Source organism: Trachinotus anak, unplaced genomic scaffold (genome assembly GCF_046630095.1).
Source record: "Trachinotus anak isolate AG129_WGS33_773 ecotype Australia unplaced genomic scaffold, CSIRO_AGI_Tana_v1 ptg000012l, whole genome shotgun sequence".
Classification (NCBI taxonomy): Eukaryota; Metazoa; Chordata; class Actinopteri; order Carangiformes; family Carangidae; genus Trachinotus; species Trachinotus anak.
The window spans coordinates 10,549,852-10,569,992 of NW_027273863.1; the positions used below are offsets into that span (position 1 = coordinate 10,549,852).

General features: G+C 38.9%; 1 protein-coding gene and 1 long non-coding RNA gene across 3 annotated transcripts in view; one reads left to right on the forward strand and one right to left on the reverse strand.

The window, feature by feature from the left end:
- Positions 1-20,141, reverse strand: part of clstn2a (calsyntenin 2a) — a 155,149-nt gene that overhangs the window by 37,661 nt on the left and 97,347 nt on the right. For both annotated transcript variants that reach the window (XM_071491875.1, XM_071491876.1), the window contains exons 3-7: positions 13,899-14,094; positions 10,621-10,732; positions 10,266-10,362; positions 4,571-4,720; positions 57-242 (exon numbers count right to left, since the gene is read on the reverse strand). In XM_071491875.1, coding sequence (XP_071347976.1) covers positions 57-242; positions 4,571-4,720; positions 10,266-10,362; positions 10,621-10,732; positions 13,899-14,094 — 741 coding nt within the window. The remainder of the gene's footprint in view (positions 1-56; positions 243-4,570; positions 4,721-10,265; positions 10,363-10,620; positions 10,733-13,898; positions 14,095-20,141) is intronic.
- LOC139629327 (uncharacterized) lies at positions 11,368-12,971 on the forward strand. Its single transcript, XR_011692943.1, has 3 exons — positions 11,368-11,952; positions 12,729-12,843; positions 12,938-12,971. It is a non-coding gene; the product is annotated as an uncharacterized lncRNA (long non-coding RNA).

Sequence of the window (20,141 nt, forward strand, 5' to 3'; positions counted from 1 at the left end):
GTCATCTCTTCTGCTAATTTCTTTTTTTCTCTCAGTTTTTACTTCTGTCCTCTTACCACAGAGTTTCTGCAGAGACTTTTCAGAGTATGTTTCACGGTCGCAGCCCTTCCCGATGTGATTGGTCTGCAGCTCTACCATCGCCTTCACACCAGACAGGGGACCGCCACAGGTTTCCAAGTGCATCTTTGGAAACAGCTGCTTGCTCCCAGTCCCTGGCTCGTAGTCCACACGCTTGTTCCAACCTTTAAGTACACAGTAAACAGTTTATTTAGTAACATCAAGTAACATCATGCCATTAGTACTGTTTGAGAAAACAGTAACTGGGGATTGCTCTGTATCAGTCTCCCCTCTCAAACACTGGCCAGCTGATCTAGACTCTCATATCCCTGTTTCCTCCTTTTGAACATCTCACAAGTTTCACTAATTTCATTAAGTACATACACACTGAGATATCTAAGCATCAGAGACATGCTGTTTGTGGTTTGACTGTGGTGTAAACAAAAAAAACATTTTCAACTTGTCGAGAGAGAGTTCAGCTCTAACTGTCTTGTTTCTGTTTCTCATTTCCTTATGCTCCTTTTCAGTCTTGACATTATTTACATGAAACTTGTTCCCTGTAGGTCTCCCATTTCTCTTGTTGCTAATCTTGCTGTCTTTTAGTCTACATTTAAAGCATTATTCGAGCAGTCCGCAAAAATGTAAGGAATAAAACTTTTTGTTCTGCTGTATGTGGGCTAAAAATGACACCTTGAAACTATGACAGGCAACTACATCAGTTGGCAACTTGGGAGGTTGGAATTTCGTCAGTAAAATCTCATACTGTGTCAAGTCAAAAGGACCCAGTAACATGACAGGCTTGGTAGAGAGGGGTGCTCCCCTCCTCGTAACTGTCAGTCCCATTGCCTGGTGTTATATTTTCATTACCCTGGTGTTATATTTATCCTCAGTGTGTATGAGAATCCCTGAACCTGGAGGTGAAAGGGATTCATAAGTATGACTGTGTGCAAGAAAGTTTATGTGCACATGCCTGTGTGTACGTGTGTGTGTGTGCGTGTGTGTGTGTAGGTGGACACCTGGCAGCTCTTACCAAGCCTACAGAATAGGATATCAAGTCTCCTGAGACAAACATTCACAAAGAGAGAAATGGACTGTGATTCTGTGGGCGAGGGGCAGTGAGGAGGGAGGTGGAGTGAGACATATTTAGCCTCCGTTTATGCCAGGGAGCCTTCTTCAAAACAGCAACAGCAGCAGAACTGCTGACCTTTTCACACAGATGATAAATATGATCATGTGTATAAAGGACCTGATGTTTGTGTGCAGCGGTGCATCATGTTTTATTCATGGCTTTAAGCTACCCTGGGCTAATGGTTTCACAAGAGGACTTTGCAGATTGCCCCCCTTTCATTAGCCCAATCGTAAAGAATCATGCAACATTGATGAGGATGATAACAGGGTATAATAGCAAGTGTTTTTTTGTGGTTCAAACGTAAAGAGTTGGTAACACCATCTGGAAAATAATTGTGTGTCTTTCTTTAAAAGCAAGAGCTTGAACCTTTCAGATCCCGCTCTTATTTTGTTGTCAGTGGTTTTATGTTCTACAAATCAAAAATGTTTTTGGATGAAAAAAGGCACATGTCTCTTCCATTCTGACACTCTTTCTTTCTTTGTGGTGCAATCAATGGGCTGGATCTCTACATGAAGATGACATTAACATGAAGTAGTTTGCCACTTCAGACCATTTTTCTCAACACTCTCACTATTTCTGTCTGAGATTGTCCTCCTGACTCACAGTTATGTTATGTTGTTTGGCAACATCTTGCCGCCATAGTAATTTTGACAGGAGCAAAGGGAAAAGTACACAGAGCAACAAAACACAAGTCTTTGATACATGAGAGCAGTGTTCGATTGCCATGTGAAAGTAGCAGTTTATGTTGTTTTTATTATCCATGACCATTCAACAAACTTAACCACGTTGCTATTATTGTAACTATGACAACAAAGATCGTCTAATGTTGAGGAAGTACTTAATTTAACTTTTCCTAGTTTTTCCTAGTTTTAGTACCTAAACCTAACTAAGCCACAACCGTTATTATAGTAACCATGGCGATGAAGGTACTGTTCTTGGTGCAGTCTGCATGTTTATTATTATAAACATGACAACCAGGCCTGCTGCCTAGCGGCGCTATTTCAGGAGATGCTTCTATGGGTTGAATCAGAGGGTGGAAAAAAACATCCTCCATGGTTGTTCAGGTTGGAGGACTTGTTGTTTTGTTTGTACCTCCAAGCCTCTGTGAAATGCACTGACATTTCCTTCAATGAGTGTCCCTAAAGCCTAAACAACAGGTATTTGTTCTCTGTGCACTAAAGGATTTTGTCTGTAACATCATCTCTGTTAAGACTTGTTCAAATGTTATTTTTTGCTATCAAAATGATTTTCTCCAATCAAAGCACAGAATTACATGATGCCATTCTACCCATCTGTATCATCAAACCATCACGTACATTTATACCATGGCCATAAGGTCCACAGTGCGTAGACCTTAAATGATCATCTCAATCATCTGTCTCAGCAACTCAGAATAAAGACACATTATGTATTTCATCTGAACATGGATGCAACAGATGAAACAACCTTGGTGAATGTTATGGTGAGAGTGATAGTGCACTTCTACTGTAAGTATGTAATATTTAGATGAAAATAATAAATGAGGAAGAGTTATTATTATTATTTTAAAGCACAACAGTATTATTGTCCTGCATTATCACAAACAAATGAATCATCTAGAGCTGCTTTCTAACTCCTTACAGGACTTTTTTAAAGTCCTGTACGCAATACCTAGAGCAGTATACCTTAAAACTGTGCTGAATTTAGACATGTCTACATGTTAGATCATGCCTTATTTCCAATCACTGGCTGAGGTAATTCCCAGGTCAGAGTTCATCACATATACCAACTATAGAGATTTTCTATGTATCCTCCCCATGAGAAGCCCCATAGGTTAGGCCAGGGGTGTAATTTAAACAGCTGATGGGGGAGATGTCCCCCTCACCTTTCAAAATACAATTTTGGTCAGCCACACGCTTGTAGTTTCAGATTGATTTGCTCACTAAAATATGTCTGGGCAGAGCTGATAAAAAATATTATTCATGTTTGATCATCTAGGTTGTTTTCAGTTGTTTTACTGCACTCACAGCAATTAAGTTCGCTTGCAGTAGGTAGTGCTCTCCCTCTATTTCACCTGTCAAACTACAAAGAGGCTACTGCCTCCCCCCTGAGATGTTAATGTTTTTATATCTTTTTTTTATTTTGAGAAAAAATAATTACTTGAAGCTATATTTTGTTTATATTCTAAGTCAATACGCATAAAAAAGGTGTACGAATTTAAAATCTTTGAACGTAAGGCTGTAAAGGACAGTGCCCTTTGTTATAAAGATGCATAAATAATATTTATCATAAAGTAGAAGCTCCATATTAAGAAAAAACAAGTGTTATTTTAGTTGGCATTAGTGTATCAATAGTACTGCAATTAAAATAGAATTTCTAATTTGGAAAGCCTAATTATCAGTTTCATAACAATGTGCTAGATTGGTTGAAATATAAGTGCAGGAAATAGCTTTCAATAGCGTTCAGATGACTTTTTTTGCTTTCTTTTGGAAGAACATATGCCCTCTGCTGAGGGGTTAAGACGCCGACCATAAACTACAACATCTCTCCTCATTGTTTCCTGTCATCTCTCTGCTGTCTGTAATAAAGGCTTCAAATGTCCAAAAACATTGATACACTTCACATGACTTTCAGTGTATGTGGAAATATGGTTCCTGAATAACCAAGAGTTGTTGTGAGTCATCCTTGGCTCGATTTATCCTGGAATTTTATAATTTTATAAGAATATGATGGGAATTAATGACATTGTTAAGTGGATGTGGTCATCACAGAACTACAGTGCTTTGTAGTTGACTGGGGCTTTACTTACTGATACATAGGATTTATACTGGTCAGGTAATTTATCTCCATCCACACAAGACTGTAAGAATAAGCACCACCTCCCTCCTTCACTGTAACTTTGTTCCTCTCTTTCCTGTTCACTTGGCCTCTTTCTTTATCTCATTCTCCCTCCTTTTCCACTCTGCTGTCTTATCTTTCTTTGTCTTCCACTTTCATTCCTGACTCCTGAGATGCTGTCAGTGCTGACAGGTGAAGCAGCAGGGGAGATGGGCTGGCGCGAATGCCCAGCTGCTGCCATGTTGAAGGAGGGAGGAAAAAAACCCCACACATACACCTTCCAGTCAACTTTCTCTCTGGAGGTTTTTGTCAGGTCTTCTGATTTCCTCGAGAGACATTCATTCTAAAATGAAATAGAATTCCCTCGCGGGAAAGGATATGCTCAAAAACTGCACTCGATTGCCTGCTAAAATTTTGATGGTATTGCTTTAAATTTAAATACATTTAAATAATGTGTCAGTTCACTTTATACCAATATAGAAATAAGTACATTTCTGTCAAGTATTGCGAGATAATTGTAGGCATTTTGCAACTATTTCAATGGCTATTTTCTTTTTAATCTCTGACCTTGCCATCCAGGTTTGCAGACAGGTTTGACATCAATATGCACAGCCACATCCTCCTTCGCTCTCTTCTGACCACAGTCGAATGCTGTCACCATGATCTTGTAGCTCTGTTGCTTGTCATAGCTCAGTCGCTCTGTATTTCTTATGTTACCTAAAGGAAACAAAACAAAGAGGAAATATAATTGTGGTTATCCAGCAACAGAGAAAAATGAACTGCTATGTTTATTTGTTAATAACAAAATGAGAAACACTCGCTGCTGAGCAATAATTGAAAGTGACGTTGCATTAAAGAAGCTGCTCCTAGAAAAAAAAAGATAAGTCTTTGTACTCACTGAAGCCTTTTACTGAAAACCCAAGGTCCAGTAACCTTGTGTAACATTTTAATATCAAAGCCTCACTGTAAACAGTTGATGTGGAATTGTAATGATGGATTATCTTCACCTACCACCAGGATAAGAGTGTAAGAACAGTGTGAGATGGAGGGGATGCTACAGGCCTGAGGATTTTCACTAAGGTACAGCTACTAGATCAAGTCATATGCTGATGTTACTATTATTTAACAGTTCAAACCCTCTGCTGGCTAACAAATGTTTATTAGTGCTGAATCTGGCACTTCTTTGCTGTAACATAAAATATTACCTTTCACACTGACAATTTGCCTTTTTGAATATTGTCTAGCCACAGACTAGCCACTGCCACTAACCCCTGTGTCTTTCAACTGCTTCTAACCCTGTCATGTTTGTATTTTTTCACACTGTTTTTATGAGGTGAAAGAACTGTCTACTGTCACTTGTTTTGTGAGACTGGAAACGAGTTGAACAGTGCGAACAGTTGGGTTTCTCTCTATATTGTAAGGTCTTAAGACAATGTATGTAATGATTTGGTGCTATGTGAATAAAATTAAGTTGAATTCAGCCCAAAGTTTAGCTAAGTAAGGGATTTGTTTTATGACACTGACCTCAGGTGGGGTGAGGTCTACTCAACTGTAGCCACCAAGCTGTTCCCTTGATCACTGATCATTTTATAAGTGGGATGCTTTATATACAACCTTATGCGAGCATGTCTTAGTGTTAGGCTACAAACGTTTACAGCTTTCCAAGCAAAAACGTGTAGTTTCTGAACTTTTGTAGTAATCTATTTTATATTTCTCTTCTCTCAGTATTGGTTTGAATTCTACTGCATATTTTATGCTGGTAAGAACTGATGCAAGATTAATTCATATAAAGGTAATTTTAGTCTGTTTCGGTCTAGCTAGTGGTGCGTGGGTTGGAAGAGTTTACAGTTCTGGCAAATTGTAGCATGATTTTAGCAAATGTATGTAAGCATTAAACTGTTAAAGTGTGTGGATCCACGTGTTTTGGGGAAGCCACTTAACACAAAAAATATTAAGGCTATTGACTCACAATACATCCTGGGAATGCAAGTGCAACAGTCCTACAGTATACTTTACTGCCTGAGCTAAATGTTAACAATGCAGCAGTGAGGTTCATACAGTCTATATTGCTGTGTCCCAAAATGACAACTACAGAGTGAGTTGGTGGTTGCAGCTGATGCTGTACATCTCACAGTCCATCACAAAATAAAACAGGACTCAGATCTTTTCTAGTTGATGAACATTATTTATCTGTGAGGCTTCCATACAGATGTTCTTTGAGATAAACAAAGGTTTATTAAATCAATCACTTCCATCAAAGTCTGTCTCCGGAATAACAAAGACAACTGAAGCAATTTTTGTTGTTTGCATCTGGAGTCTTGACTGTATGAAAGTCTGTCACTCAGATTGCTGTTGGAGAAGAGAGGTGACCAGCGTAGAAGAGAAGTACAGAGAGAAAAAGAAGGGAGACCAGAGGAGAGGAGGTGCAGTGAGCACTGAGGAAATTAGTTCAGAGCACAGCAGTACAGAACAAAAAGAGCTAGGCTTGAAATGACACAGGGAGAAAGGCGAGGAGGTCAGAGTCAGACAGTTCCTACAAAAATCTCCTACAGTGAGTATTTGATCCACAACTGGTGAGAACAAGTTCAACAGTAAAGGTGCTGGATATCCATCATTTTTCAACATTTTCCTTTTTGATTTGAGAGGACATTTTAATTTCCTGGTTCATTAGCAGGCAGCCTCTATCATCTGCACGGGGTATTTAAGGGGGCCATTTGTATTTAGGCTTTTTTTTAACATCTCCATAGTTAAAGAGACACTCAGTTTTGCACATGATGTTCAGTTTACTTGTCACAATGGGTAGGCCTACTCAGGGGTGGGCGATCTGGTCAAAAACCATATGACAGTCCTTTTGGGTAGAATCATGATTCCATGATCTCATGTCTCCCCACAGATTTAGTTTAAATTGTGACCACATGACTCAAAGACTCAACACAAAGCCTGTCACTTCAACTCAAAGGCCCAATTCAGAAATGTCTGCATCCTGTTTCTGCTCTGATTTTATTCTGAAAGTCCTGACCAGAAGTTGTGATTTGTATCTGTCCATCACTTTGATGCTTCTTTTGGATGTTTGGCAGTTCGCCGCCGCTCTTCTCCCACAATGCTGTCCTCTTTTTACAAACTGTGTCAAAACCAATCACACTTTTTACTTAGTTTATATGTAGTATTCATTTAGACAGCATTGTTATTTAGCCCCAGAATGTCCCACCTTGTGTTTCCCTGCCTGCAAGGAAACACAAGGCTTATGAGCTGAGCAAGGACTCTGTGGCCAGCTGCAGTTAGCTAGCTAGACTAGCTGTTTAACCCTTAACAATGGGCTGGTTAGCAGTGACTTAATTTTTAACATTAAATATCCAAATAAAGCACCTTCCAATGATGTAAACTGTGTGATTCATCTGAAAAGTAAATCATATGCCAAAGTAAGATTGTCCATGATATTAGGTCGTCAGATTGTCCACCCCCTATGGGTACCACCCAGTCTTTGAACACAGTTACATAATGTAATGTCTGCATTGATGCCGACTACTTTTTATTTTATTTGTCTCTTGTGAATTTCCAAACATTACGGAAGTGCAATGCTAAATTGCTGCAGTAGTCTTTTATGCTTTGTATTCAGGCAGAGAGACAGAAGCCATTCATCAGTTGATTGACATAGACCATTCAATCCAACAGCAACTTTACTAAAAGCAAGGAGGAGGCCAGCTGAATGACAAGTGATGCATTGATCTCTTTTAAAGAGGGATAAGAGGTTCCTCATGATGAGACACCTCCCTCATGGTTACAGGGTGAGTATGTTCTATAATCACTATTAGGGACACAAACCACATTTCTTCCCATCACTTAGAGGTAACACAAAAATATATTTACAAGCATGCAGTTAATGAAGTCTGTCTGGGTCAGTGGTAATCCCTATTGTCTAAACAAGGTATTTATTAAATTACATTCCAAAAATATGAGCAGCCCGTGGGAACTGCTGTTCACATCACCAAAATAAATCACTCGCTTGGCATCCTGACATGCATTTGTGTCTACACAGGCAGAAAACCTGTACTGTACCAGGTCTGCTTGCAGAAAAGCAAGAAAACATGTATATAGTTTATGTAATACTCATTTAAAAGGTCTGCAACTGGGGGGTCAAAAACGTTCATCAGTTATCAAATCATAGCAAAGAGATGTAACACCAACCTCAATTTAATTGTAGCAACTGTGCAAACAACATCTGAACTGTGAGCCATGTAGCACTGATTCAGGGCCAATTTATCATCAACACTCAACAAAGGCAGTGTATTTGAATTCATTTAGTCTCTTTTAAAATATTGCTCCATATCTAACAGCAGATATACTCACTGCAGCACAGCCCATTTACCTCTACATTTTATCTTGCATTTCCCTGAGTGTGCAAAATGACCATTGTTCTATAAAGTAGGTCTAACCATTGTGTTGTGTCTTGCAGTTTCTTTCAAATAATATTAGTGTGCCTGGAGAAGATCAAATCAAATGAGCCAGACTTCTGTAAAATACAGTGAGAATAAGACAAGGAGGCCAAACTCAAAAAACACGACAAAATAATAAATAACAACCTAAGAGAGACAAAAAAAGAGATACAGTAAAGGAAGCAGTGTGTGCTTCTGTCTGATCTATTGGAAGAGTTCAACATACACAAAGCCCTCCAGTCTCCATTCAGTTTGGATTATGCTGTACTCAGATCAGCACAGTGTAGCTGTGGAAGCTCAGGGAGAAGTCGGTACAAAGCCCAAAGCTGAAATTTTATATAGACAGATATGCTCAGAATAGCTCTCAATCAAAAATGAAATACACTTCGCCCGTAAACTAGGACTGGTGTAAGCCACAAATGAACACAAGAAAATTGAAAAAAAATAAAAGAAGACGCTGTCACAGATGACGGTGGATCTTTGTCAAGTAACTTTTGAGCTATGCATTGATAAAAAGCTACTTCACAGATGACAATATCATAGCAATAAAAAGAGAGATCAGCCACAGCTATCTGCTTCCTTCTTCCTCTTCATACTGTATTTCTATATCTGCACTCACATTATTCCATAAATAGATGAGTGGTGTAGTAGCTATGAACAGACAGTGTTATGTCTATTCTTCCAGAATTTCATTTTTCCATTATTTAACCACTTAAGAAAATAAGACTTAATGCAGTAAAATCAGCCTCCATAATATGTTGTACACACTGGGTTCTAGTTTACTGTCTGTTCCACGATTCATCTCCAGAGTCAGTCACCTGAGCGTTGGCTCTCTCATGTCTATCTTTAGTACAGACTCGTTTATGTTCATATGAGGTTTCTCTAGCTGCGGTCATAGAGAGTACATATACAAATTCAGCTTTTTCCTTCCATCAAGATATTAACCATGCTGTTTGTGTTGAAGTGAGGCAAGGACAGGACCACTACTAGTCTACTCAAAATTATGTGTCTCAAATAAGGTTCAAATGTGTTTTAACCCAAATAAATGGTTCTCCAAAAAAACAATGGTTTTTAAAATGTTGTTTCACTTGAGGAAACAACCTCACCAAGAGGTCCGTTCAGTAGCTGCTAATATTGAAATTATTTTTTTCTGAGCACTTTAAGGACATTCCACCCACGTTGGCTTAGAAGCAGAGGTTGAAAGTTCAGTCTTGACTGTGGCAATTGACATTTGAAAAACTTATCGCCAGGTCCATTTATTAGCTGCTCTGAATTTGTTTTGTTTTACTTTCTCACAATCTGGTAAAAGCAAAGATGATAAGGGCTAACAATGTAGTATTTTCACAGCTCTCAAATAAAAATAGCTCATTGAAGGTTAGCAAATGTAACCAATTAAATGCGTTCTCAATGAGATTTTATTAAAATAATCATAGAATTTTATATTTTGGCCAATAAAAAAAATGACAGCTTTATTTGATAAAGGTATACATTATATTGTGGGGTCCATTTGTTGGGGTCTATTTGTTTAAGGTTAAGGTCTTGTAAAATTATTTGGGTTAAAAAAAAATGAGTATAAATTAAGGTAAATTTGTGATTTTATGGTATGGACAAAGGCTCATAACCTGCAACTGTATATAGGTGTTACATGAATGATGTCCTGTCCGTGTAATTAAATTAAATGAAAATCCAGAGACTTCTATCTCTTGCTCTGCTATCCTAGTTTCCCCATCTCTCTCAGACCCATACGTCACTTCTAATCACATCACTATCAGCAATTATAACCACAGCCCAGTCTCTCGCTCTGCCAAGCCAGATACAAACACACTTACCATTGCGGTCTATGGCAAATGGTGTCCCAGCAGTGACAATTTCATAGTTGCAGATCTGGCTGTATTGTGGTGAACAGTCCTGGTCCCATGCTTCCACCTGTAATAATGTAATGCACTCACTCTTAGGCCATCAACAACTGCAGCAACACCAACACAATTATAGACAATTACAACATCCCTTTAACTGAATGATTTTTTTAAACCATGTTAACTAAGTAATTTGTTTTAACTCTTTACTTTGGATTTAATGAAACCTTTTTTTTTAATTAACATAATAAAGAGGCCAATCTTAGGTTGATAATAATAGGAAACAAATCTAAACATGCATTCACTGTAAATTATATTATTAATGTACCTGCAGAATGCTGTCGTAGATCTTGCCTTCTATTACTGATGCCTTGTACAGTGGCTCCCGAAACACAGGAGAGAACTCATTGACATCATCTACCTGGATGTGAACCACCGCCCTAAATGAAGGAAAGAATGGAGGAAAGAAGAAGGAGGGAGGGAGTACAGTAGGGAAAATGAGAAAAGGATGTGAAGTGGAGATGATTGATGACGAAAAAGGTAAATTAAGGACATAGGGGAAAGAATAGATGGATGGAGGAGAGGAGAGAGGAGAGAAGGAAAAAAAACCCTGTAAGTCATTAGAGATGATTGGAATTAATTAAGACCTATTCGACTGTTCATTTTGAGAACACCTGTTAGTTGAAGGCAGAGGAGAGTTAAAGGAAAACAGTTACTATGCTTACATGGAAAATAGATTTATTCCTGAAAACACAACTGAAAAGAGTTGATTAAAAAGTACCACACATAAGGTCAGGTTTATTGGTATTTCTTGGTGAAATGGATTTCCATTATCATCTAGAACTTTTATTTCACAGGCCTGTCTACTGACACAGACTCATTGTGAAAAGCTAGATTGTTTTTTAAGGTTCTGATTTCTTCCCCTTCCCTCCGAGTCTAATGCAAATACAGACACACATACCCACAAAATCTCATCGGCTAGGAGAGAGAGACTGCTGAAGATATCACCGAGGCACTCCAATAACATTTGTGCACTAAAGTATATAAATGAAGCAATAATTCAGATGTATCATGAAGTCTTCTTCACCGGTGACCTTCTCTGACAACAACTCGCGGTGTATCGGAGGAAGCACATCTGGCTAATTAATGACATGAGCTTAATGAGGCCTATTTAGAATGTCATGTAGTGACACACACACACACACACACACACACACACGTACACTGTGTGGCATTCATCTCCCACTAGAGAAATTTATCAAAGATCCCTGAGCTGATAAATTTCTCTCTTTTTCTGTTTAGTAGTGAGCCTGCAGCAGCTTATTTTAGCAGCTCCTCGTCTCTGACTGAAGGACCAGAGGGTTTGATTTGCTGCTGTCCGTGCTGGTCTGCCTGTCTGTCAATCCCACTCACATAGCACTGTCACACACACATATACGGACACACATTATACTGATGGGCCATTAGGGGGACATATCCTGAGAGCAGAACTGCAAGTCTCAGCTGTCACTGCTTCGGTGCTGAGGGATAGGAGAAAATGAGGAAAAGAAAAGAGACAAAACAGAAACAGCAAAGACAAGATCTAATAATAATAATAATAATAATAATAATAATAATAAGTTATTTTTCTCCCTTAGTTATAAAGGAACCACAGGAGCAGGTTGGTATTTTTACTTCTAAATGCATTTAAAGTTAGGGAAAAAGACTAATGATGTAATGAGGTAAATATTCAAATGAATACAACTAAAGCTACATTTAGTTATAATGTTTCTGTAATTTAGTCTTTTACTGCTAACTGAAGCTGTTTTTCAAAGTGATGTGTAAATATCCCATACTCACTTCCTCTCTTTGCTGATAGTTTTCCTCCGTTTTTCAAATGTTTAATGTCAAGCTTTATGAGACTCTTTGAGAACTTAATATGACTCATTAGTGCAGCCGCTTTTGTAACTTTGATTTAAATACTTTGAAGTTAATATTTGTTTCTGATATTTTGTCCACCCCCTGTGAATCTGAGTTACAATGGCAGCTGCACAAGTGAGTCATGCCTAAATAAATAATAATTAACAGTGTCTGACAGTTTTAATACACAGTCTGACAATCTCAGTTTTTTAGGAAGTATGACACTTTCAGACACAAACAGGCCAGATAGTCACTGCCTGAGTGTTGGTGAAGACACAAAATTTCTAAAGCTTTTGAGAACAAATGCCAAGAGTGGCTGCGGTCACACACAGACTCACTGACTGAAAGACAACAACCTACAACTATCATGCTCTTGACCATGACTCCAGTTTATTCCTTGTGTTTCTGGTATTTCCCTACTCACTCTCTCTCTCTCTCTCTCTCTCTCTGTGGTGTGTGTGTGTGTGTTGTGGGCGTGGCGCTCCTCTCGCTCTCTCGCTCTCTCTCTCTCTCTCTCTCTCTCTCTCTCTCCCCCAGCTCCCTGATTGCTGATCAGCCTGCACACCTGCAATCCATTTACTCATCAGCCCAGCAGTACATCAACTGCACTTCTTCATCCACTCTTCGCCAGATCCTTGTTTTAGCCTTTTCGGTATCACATGTTCAGGCCCCTTAGTATTGTGTATTCTGAGCTTTATCTCTCATATAATCTGAGACCTAATCCACCTTGTCACCTTGCACGTTAGGATCACTTACCTGCTCGTCTCTCTGCCTGCCCGCTCCCTCTGCCATCCCATCCCCCGGTCAGTCATTCTGCCCCACTCACTGCCCTGCTTCACCTCCACTCAGTCCTGCTCTGCCAGCCCCCGACAATCAACTTTATTTTCCTCAAACTCTGAGTCTGTGTCCTGCGTTTGGGTTCACTCATTCACTGTGACAACCTCCAAAATATTAGATTTAAGTAAGCATTTTCTGACATTGTAACAACACAAATTGAGCAATTATAAGCTCACAAACGAAATAGTTTTTGCAGGGATAGTGAATTGTATTATACTACCAGCTATTGTGTTATTTTGTATAGCTCTCTGTAAATATTTTTTTTATTTTTTAATGTCAAAAGGTAGATGTTGCAGTGTGATTTTTTTTTTTTTTGTCAGTGTAAATTCTACCTGTATTTTGCATCATCTCCAGTAACCACAATTCTGATAAAATGGACACAAAAATTTTGACCTAGTGCAAATTGAGTGAAACACTGTAAAAATCAGTACAAAAATCTGCAACAATTTTGATAATTAGTAAATCATTTCACTTTTAATGTTTTGGGTTTTTTTTAAACCATTTAAAAAAAAAAAAAAATCACTTGTTCTAACTTGTTAAATGTAAGTATTTGCCTGTTTTCTATGTTAATATATTAGTGGATCTCCCTGTGTTACAACTGTTAGATGTCACCTTGGGCTCTGGGAAATTGTGATGGGGCATTTTGTTTTTTGATGTGTAGGCAAACATTGATTGAACAAGAAACTGATTAAACAAGACAATAATTGAGAGACTATCTGTCAGTGAAAACAGTCATTAGTTGTGACCCCAGTGGAAACCAAAGGTTGTTGTGGAGGTGGTAAAAAAAAAACAGTTTGAGCGAGCTACCATCTTTATCGAGACACTAGCTTTTAATTAAATACAAACATAAACATAAATTGCTTAACTTACTTGTGTGATTTCTTCCAGTCGGCCCCGCTGGGTCCAGCCCCACAGTCGTAGGCCTGGATTATAAAGGTGTACTCTTTCTGGCTCTCACAGTCCACAGAGCTACTGGCCTTCAGGACTCCCTCTCCTGATGTGCGATTCAACACCACTGCCTCAAATGGAACATCCTGACCATAGATCTTGAAGGCACAAATCTCCCCTAGAAGACAAGTAAAGAAAGGTATAAATGATGTGACGACTTTAGCAGTCACATTGATAATGTAGTGTTTTAGTTAGAAGTTCAATTCTTTATTAAGATAACATGTTGGAAGATTTCTCTACTGGGCCTAAAGAAAGCACAATCTGTGAGGATGTGACATCAAAAGGTGTTTATTCCCCTTTCATGCCGAAAATGAAGGCTGCCTTTTGAGTAGCAAAAACACCAATGTCATTTAGTCGGTCAGGAACAAATTAAAGCCAAGAAAGACAAACAAAAACAGTGTGAATAGATTCAGAGAGAAGGGGAGAGATAAACATCAAGTGAAAATTGAAATTGAATCTTTGCCCCAGAGAAAAGAGAAATAAACCACACGAGTTCTAAAGAAGAAAAGGCAGAACTACAGAAAACATCAGAAACATAATGGGCTTCAGCACGTCTGTTCCCCTGCAGAGAGAGAGGACTCTGGGTGCCTAATATGGAGACAGTCACCACAACAACTCTCACATTCACAATGAGAGATAAAGTCTGAGCCTGCACTTAATTTCAGGTCTGATATAGTGTGAACAAACAAACAATGAAAAAAGTCCAGCATCGGAAAACGTTTCTGATAACTAGATTTTTTTCATTCACTTATTTTTGTGCCTCCATGCCAGCAACAGCCATGGCCAGAGGCATAGTGTTTTCAGGTCGTCCATTCATCCCATTCTTGTGAATAACTCAGGAATGCCTCGAGGGAATTTCTTCAAAATTGGCACAAACATCCACTTCGACTCATTGATGAACTGATTCACTGTGACATCATAATGTTATGCAAATACACTTTTCTGACTACAGATGTGTCCCAATTCAGGGGCTGCATCCTTCAGAGGATGCGGTCAACGAAGATGTGGCCCTTCGTAGCCGTTGTAGACCACGAAGGCTGAGCCCAAATGAGACGGGCTGTGTCCAAAATCACTCACTAAGTAGCGTACAACCGATGGTCACTAACCAAGCAATATAAATACAATCATGAATTGCGCTGGTGGTGAAAGACTGAAAAACAGTGCAGAAAAAATTACCCAGGTAGTGTCTGAAAATGTTTTTCAATTTTACTGATGAGTTCACTATAAAGTCCTCTGTACAGAACTCCCTGGATAGTGAGTAGGGACAGTCGGGCCTATAGAGGATTTTCACTTTGCGTCGCCAGCTATGCCTGCCCTTACTGTTGCTTTGCAAAGCACAGGTCTGTTGCCTAGCAACAACGACAACACCTACTTTTTTTTCACAAAAACTTGAGGTTTTAAGGCCCTCGGTTGTAATAGCTGTTGAACTGAGAAGAAACCCGTTCCCCTTAAACACTCACATTTAAAACAGGCGCTCTGTCGCTTTTGTTTGCTGCCATATTATTTTCATTACCAGCGCAGTGAATCTTGGGATAGGTCAGGCCTTGACGGATCCATTTGTTGGATCCTTTGTTGCCCAGGAAAAGAAGGATACATTTCTTGCCCGCATTTGAAGGATCCTTTGAAATGGGACAGACTAGTCGCGCCACTGTGACGGCATCGGTCTTTAAATGCAGCCTCCACAGGATGTGGCCCCTGAATTGGGGCACAGCTCATTATCTAATGCTGTAACTCAGAACCAGAAGGGCAGATTGTGACCGTATTTCACCTTTAGTCAGATACTAAATTTGTGGCGCCAATCATTGGTGCCCACCATGAAACTGTGGTGATTATATAGATCTTCTGTGCGGCTGAGTTGAAGATGTGTGTGAATCCAGCGCTTTCACTACATATATTATATGAGTCTGCACAGATACAATTGCTTACACCTGCGAGGTGGCAATTCTAGTTCTTATTCTGGTCTGTATGTTTCTTCCTTTTTTTTCCTTCCCTTTGTTTTCTTAACAATACACACTGCTGACATTTTCTTTACAGCACAGCTATCACTTCAAATTTCAGCATGAGTTGCTCATAGAAACACAGACACAGCTCCTGGGGTGTAGTTAAGAAAAGGATAATTTCTTATATGTCTCAAACTGCGCCAGCTCAACAAAAAAAAGAAATTTGTCTTGTCTACAGAGTGTTGCACTATACACACTGAGTGTATTGTGTTTGCCTAACATGAGCGTGTGTCTGTGTGTAGATCTGGTTATGAGTCTTGAATCATCTGCGGAGTTCATTCTCTGCTCAAGTGTTCATTTCAGGGATTTGGTAAATCTCCTTGCAGAGGGAACAAAAAGCTGCAGCACTCTGACCCTGCGCTGGCTGATATCTCTCAGAGCACAGTGGGACACAGTGGAAACAAAAAGCTACCTTGCTATGGGAATTCTGCTTGTGTGCTCAAACCGCACTAACAAATACAAAGACAAAGTTCCCCCTCACCACTGGCTTTGCTTCACTTCTGTTCGTATCATCTTCATGTCTCACTGTTTGCGCACAGTCTTTCCACTTGCTTTCTCCCTCCGACTTCCTTTTAACGTGATTCAACTTTTCAAATCCCCTTCTTGGTGAAATAATGATGCTGCCAAACACAGTGGGCTTCAAGGTTCGATCCCCAACCAATTTTCAAGATGTCTCACACTCAAATTGGTCCCTTTAAGGTGTTGAAAAGGAAATGAAAAGGTCCCTACTATGACCGTGGGATGTGATGTGTATGTACAGAAAACCAATAATAAACATAAGGGGTGGTATGGAAGAAGGGTGATAAGCACATGTTTGATCCTGCCTGCACATTCACACGTTTAAACATACAAGCTGAGCAAATATGGTCTTAGATGGGACCAAAGAGAAGGGAAACTGGTTTGAAAATACCAGTGATTATAATATACTGCTGCAGCCCTTATGCATAAACCTTGACTTAGTGGTGGAGAGCAGGAAAAGGTAGTTCCACTTAACAGTTTGGGGATGGATGTAAATCCATTTTCCGCTCCATCTGTTGTAGCAAAAGCATTTTTCTGGATTACATTTTACAGGGGAGCATAACAAAGTCATGGAGGGGAGGAAAGCTAGAGAGAGCAATAGGAGGAGAGGAGGCAGCGAGAGATGAGGAAGGCTGTGATGGACCAATGTATATGTAAATGGTAATGACAGAGATTTCAGATTCCTACTGTGTCAGCAAATGTGTTTTCTCACCAGCCCCACCAGAAGTAACACTATAATTTAACCCTGATGGGGCGTATGGATGAAATGAAGTCTAATCTTTTGGCCTATGTGTCATGAGGGAAAGGGGTCGCTTTTCAAAGTAAATATCAAAACGCATAGATTTTTGCTTCAGGGAATTGGCCTGTTGCCAGGGCAGATTGAGAGTAAAGTGGAAGAGTCGGCAAAAAATTGGCTCAATAACAACAATCATCTAAAAGAGATGGTACTCCACAGAACCCTCGAGCAGCATAAAGTGCATCGACAGAAAATGTCAAACTGTCAGGGTACATGTATTTCACAGGATGTTTAATTGGCAATATAAAGGAAAATAACAAGATGAATACAATTAATGAGAAAATGATGCTCCGTAAACTAGCACGTTATCACAAGGAGCTGAAACAAATGAGTGTATTCCTACCGTAAGTAACAGGAGTTGACAGAGCGTTTCAAGAGTTTTCGTTTTCTTCTATTTATTTTATTCAAAAATTGCTTACACTTTATTTTTAATATCCAAGAGAAGAAAAAGTGCTATATCAAATACAGCATTTAAAAAAAGGATTTAATCTCATAACTAAATCTGACTGGCTGAATCAGCTTTACATATTTTCCTAAATCCCATTCACATACAGATTTTGATATGACTCTGACTTTAATATGTATCACTTTGTTGTTGTGATTACTCTTGTCTCCACTTCCAGGATTTAAATTTCAGTTTGTTTACCTATTTGATTTTATATAAGTTTGAAAAAAACTTTTTTCAACAGGTAATCCAAGCCACATAAACTTTTCCCATTTCGCTCACAACTTGGTTGAACTGAACTCATTTTCATATCATTAAAAATGAATTAATACTTCCAAAAAGTGAAATGAATTGGAATGAAAACTAACTTGATTTATAGCAATAATACTAATGGAAACATGAATAATGAACACTTGTAAATTTTACAGAAAGGCACTTGTTGAAAGAATTCAAAGCAGACTTACATACTTATTAAAAGAAATATGATAATGAAACATTAATGTATGACAGTTAATACACTGCTCTGCAGCAAAACAGAACTTCTGAATTGATTATGCTTCTGCATTTTCACTGCTGTGTTTTTTACTTGGAAGTGTTCAGTATGAAATCAGTTTACAGGATGCTGCCCTTTATAATTCAGGTTACTGGATGGAAGTAAGTTTATTAAGGAAATAAACTGATTTAGCTGCTGCTTGACACAGATGTTACTCTTCAGCTCATATTAAACCTAAGAGCACCTGTGCAATATTGACGTGCATGGCATCTATTATGAATGTCATTCTGTCATTACTTCTGTATTAGACCTATAAGCATGTGGCAAACATACACAGACTGAATAAAAAGAAAAGAAAGACACAGGAATCTGCAAATATCCCATTAAAGAGGTGGTATTTCAGTCAGAAGACATTAATAATATTAGAAGAGAAGGCGAGGAGAACAATATCAAAGGAAACTGGCTGATCTGATTTAATGAAGTAATTGTGTGTCTGTGTCTGTCTCTGTGCATGTGTGTGTCTGTGCATGTGTGTGCGTGTGTTACTTTAGTTTTATTTTCTAATTTGAACATTATCACTCATTAAAACATCTCACACAAAGAACGTGAGTGTTCAAGAACAACATTTAAATAAAATGTGTTATTTTTGGTTCTAATAGTAATTGAATGTTAATGGGTGTGCAAATGGCAAAGAATGACATTTAAGCTGCAGAAGGGTCTGGTAGCTGTAGATTGGTTAAAATGCACTGTGAAGATGACTAACCCGCAATTAAACCATTATAGTAATCGGAACAGGATGTAACAGAGGCCTGAATGAATGACTTCAAATGACAGGGCTGGTCTTTGCAACATGATGAAAAAAAATATGTAACTCCACTGACAAAATATGAGCAAGAATCACTATATAAAAACTCTGACACACAGGCATCAGGAGCCTGGAGCTCAGTGCAAAGAGGTCAAGACCTGAGATTTAAATTTCTGTTTTCGCCTCCAACTGGACATTTTTGGATGATCCCTTTGATGCCAAGAAGACAATTACCTAAAACAGACAGTTCCTTTGGGCTAAAGCTGAAGTACAATTGTGTTTAATCAGTATGAATAAGAAAGGATATGTTGTCCAATAATGTAACCCACTGGTAAAATGGAACATCCTTCTTCTTTAGATTTCAGTTGTTAACAATTTGATGCATCACCTTGCATCATGAGGAAAACTTAAGCAGTGACTTCAAAAGTTCTGAAATCCTCATGTGAACCACTTCCTCAGTCAAGCCTCAACAGAGAAACAGAAAATTCAATCATGTTAATTCCTCTTCTTAATAAAATCCTGTTGTGACTCCATCTGGTGTGTATGTGCCTGTTCGTGTGTCTCTGTGTAGGGCATTAGACACAAAAGCTTCAGTATCAAGATTTGCCTCTGTGTGTGCGTGAGGTGGGGGGTGGGAGGCTGTAAGACCTTGATTAAAGTGAGTTTCTGAGCAGACAGACTATCAGGCGGTTTTAAGCCTTTATTCCTTCACTCTCCTCCCCTCAGTGCTGAGCTCACACTCACCCCTGTTCCTCTCGTTTAATTAATGACTGGATTACACTTCATCCCACTGCTGACCCAAAGATACACCCTCACTCTCTGACACAAACACACGCACACAATGTACAGTGATACCGTCTGTGTAAAAACTTATACATGGCTTTCACACATTAATCACAGTGAGCTAGAAAAAAATACACACACAGGATAAAAATGAAAACTATTTTGAGGGTAAAGGGCTTCATTACAATCTCTCAGATTTTAATAAGACTTTATTGACTCAGCTTCTGCTTTGCTCTTTGTTTTCTTTATTTCAGTGCTGAAAATAAGAAAAGGGCTGTAGTCTAAAAATGTCGACAGATCCTCAGTAAGGTTTGTTTTTGGAGC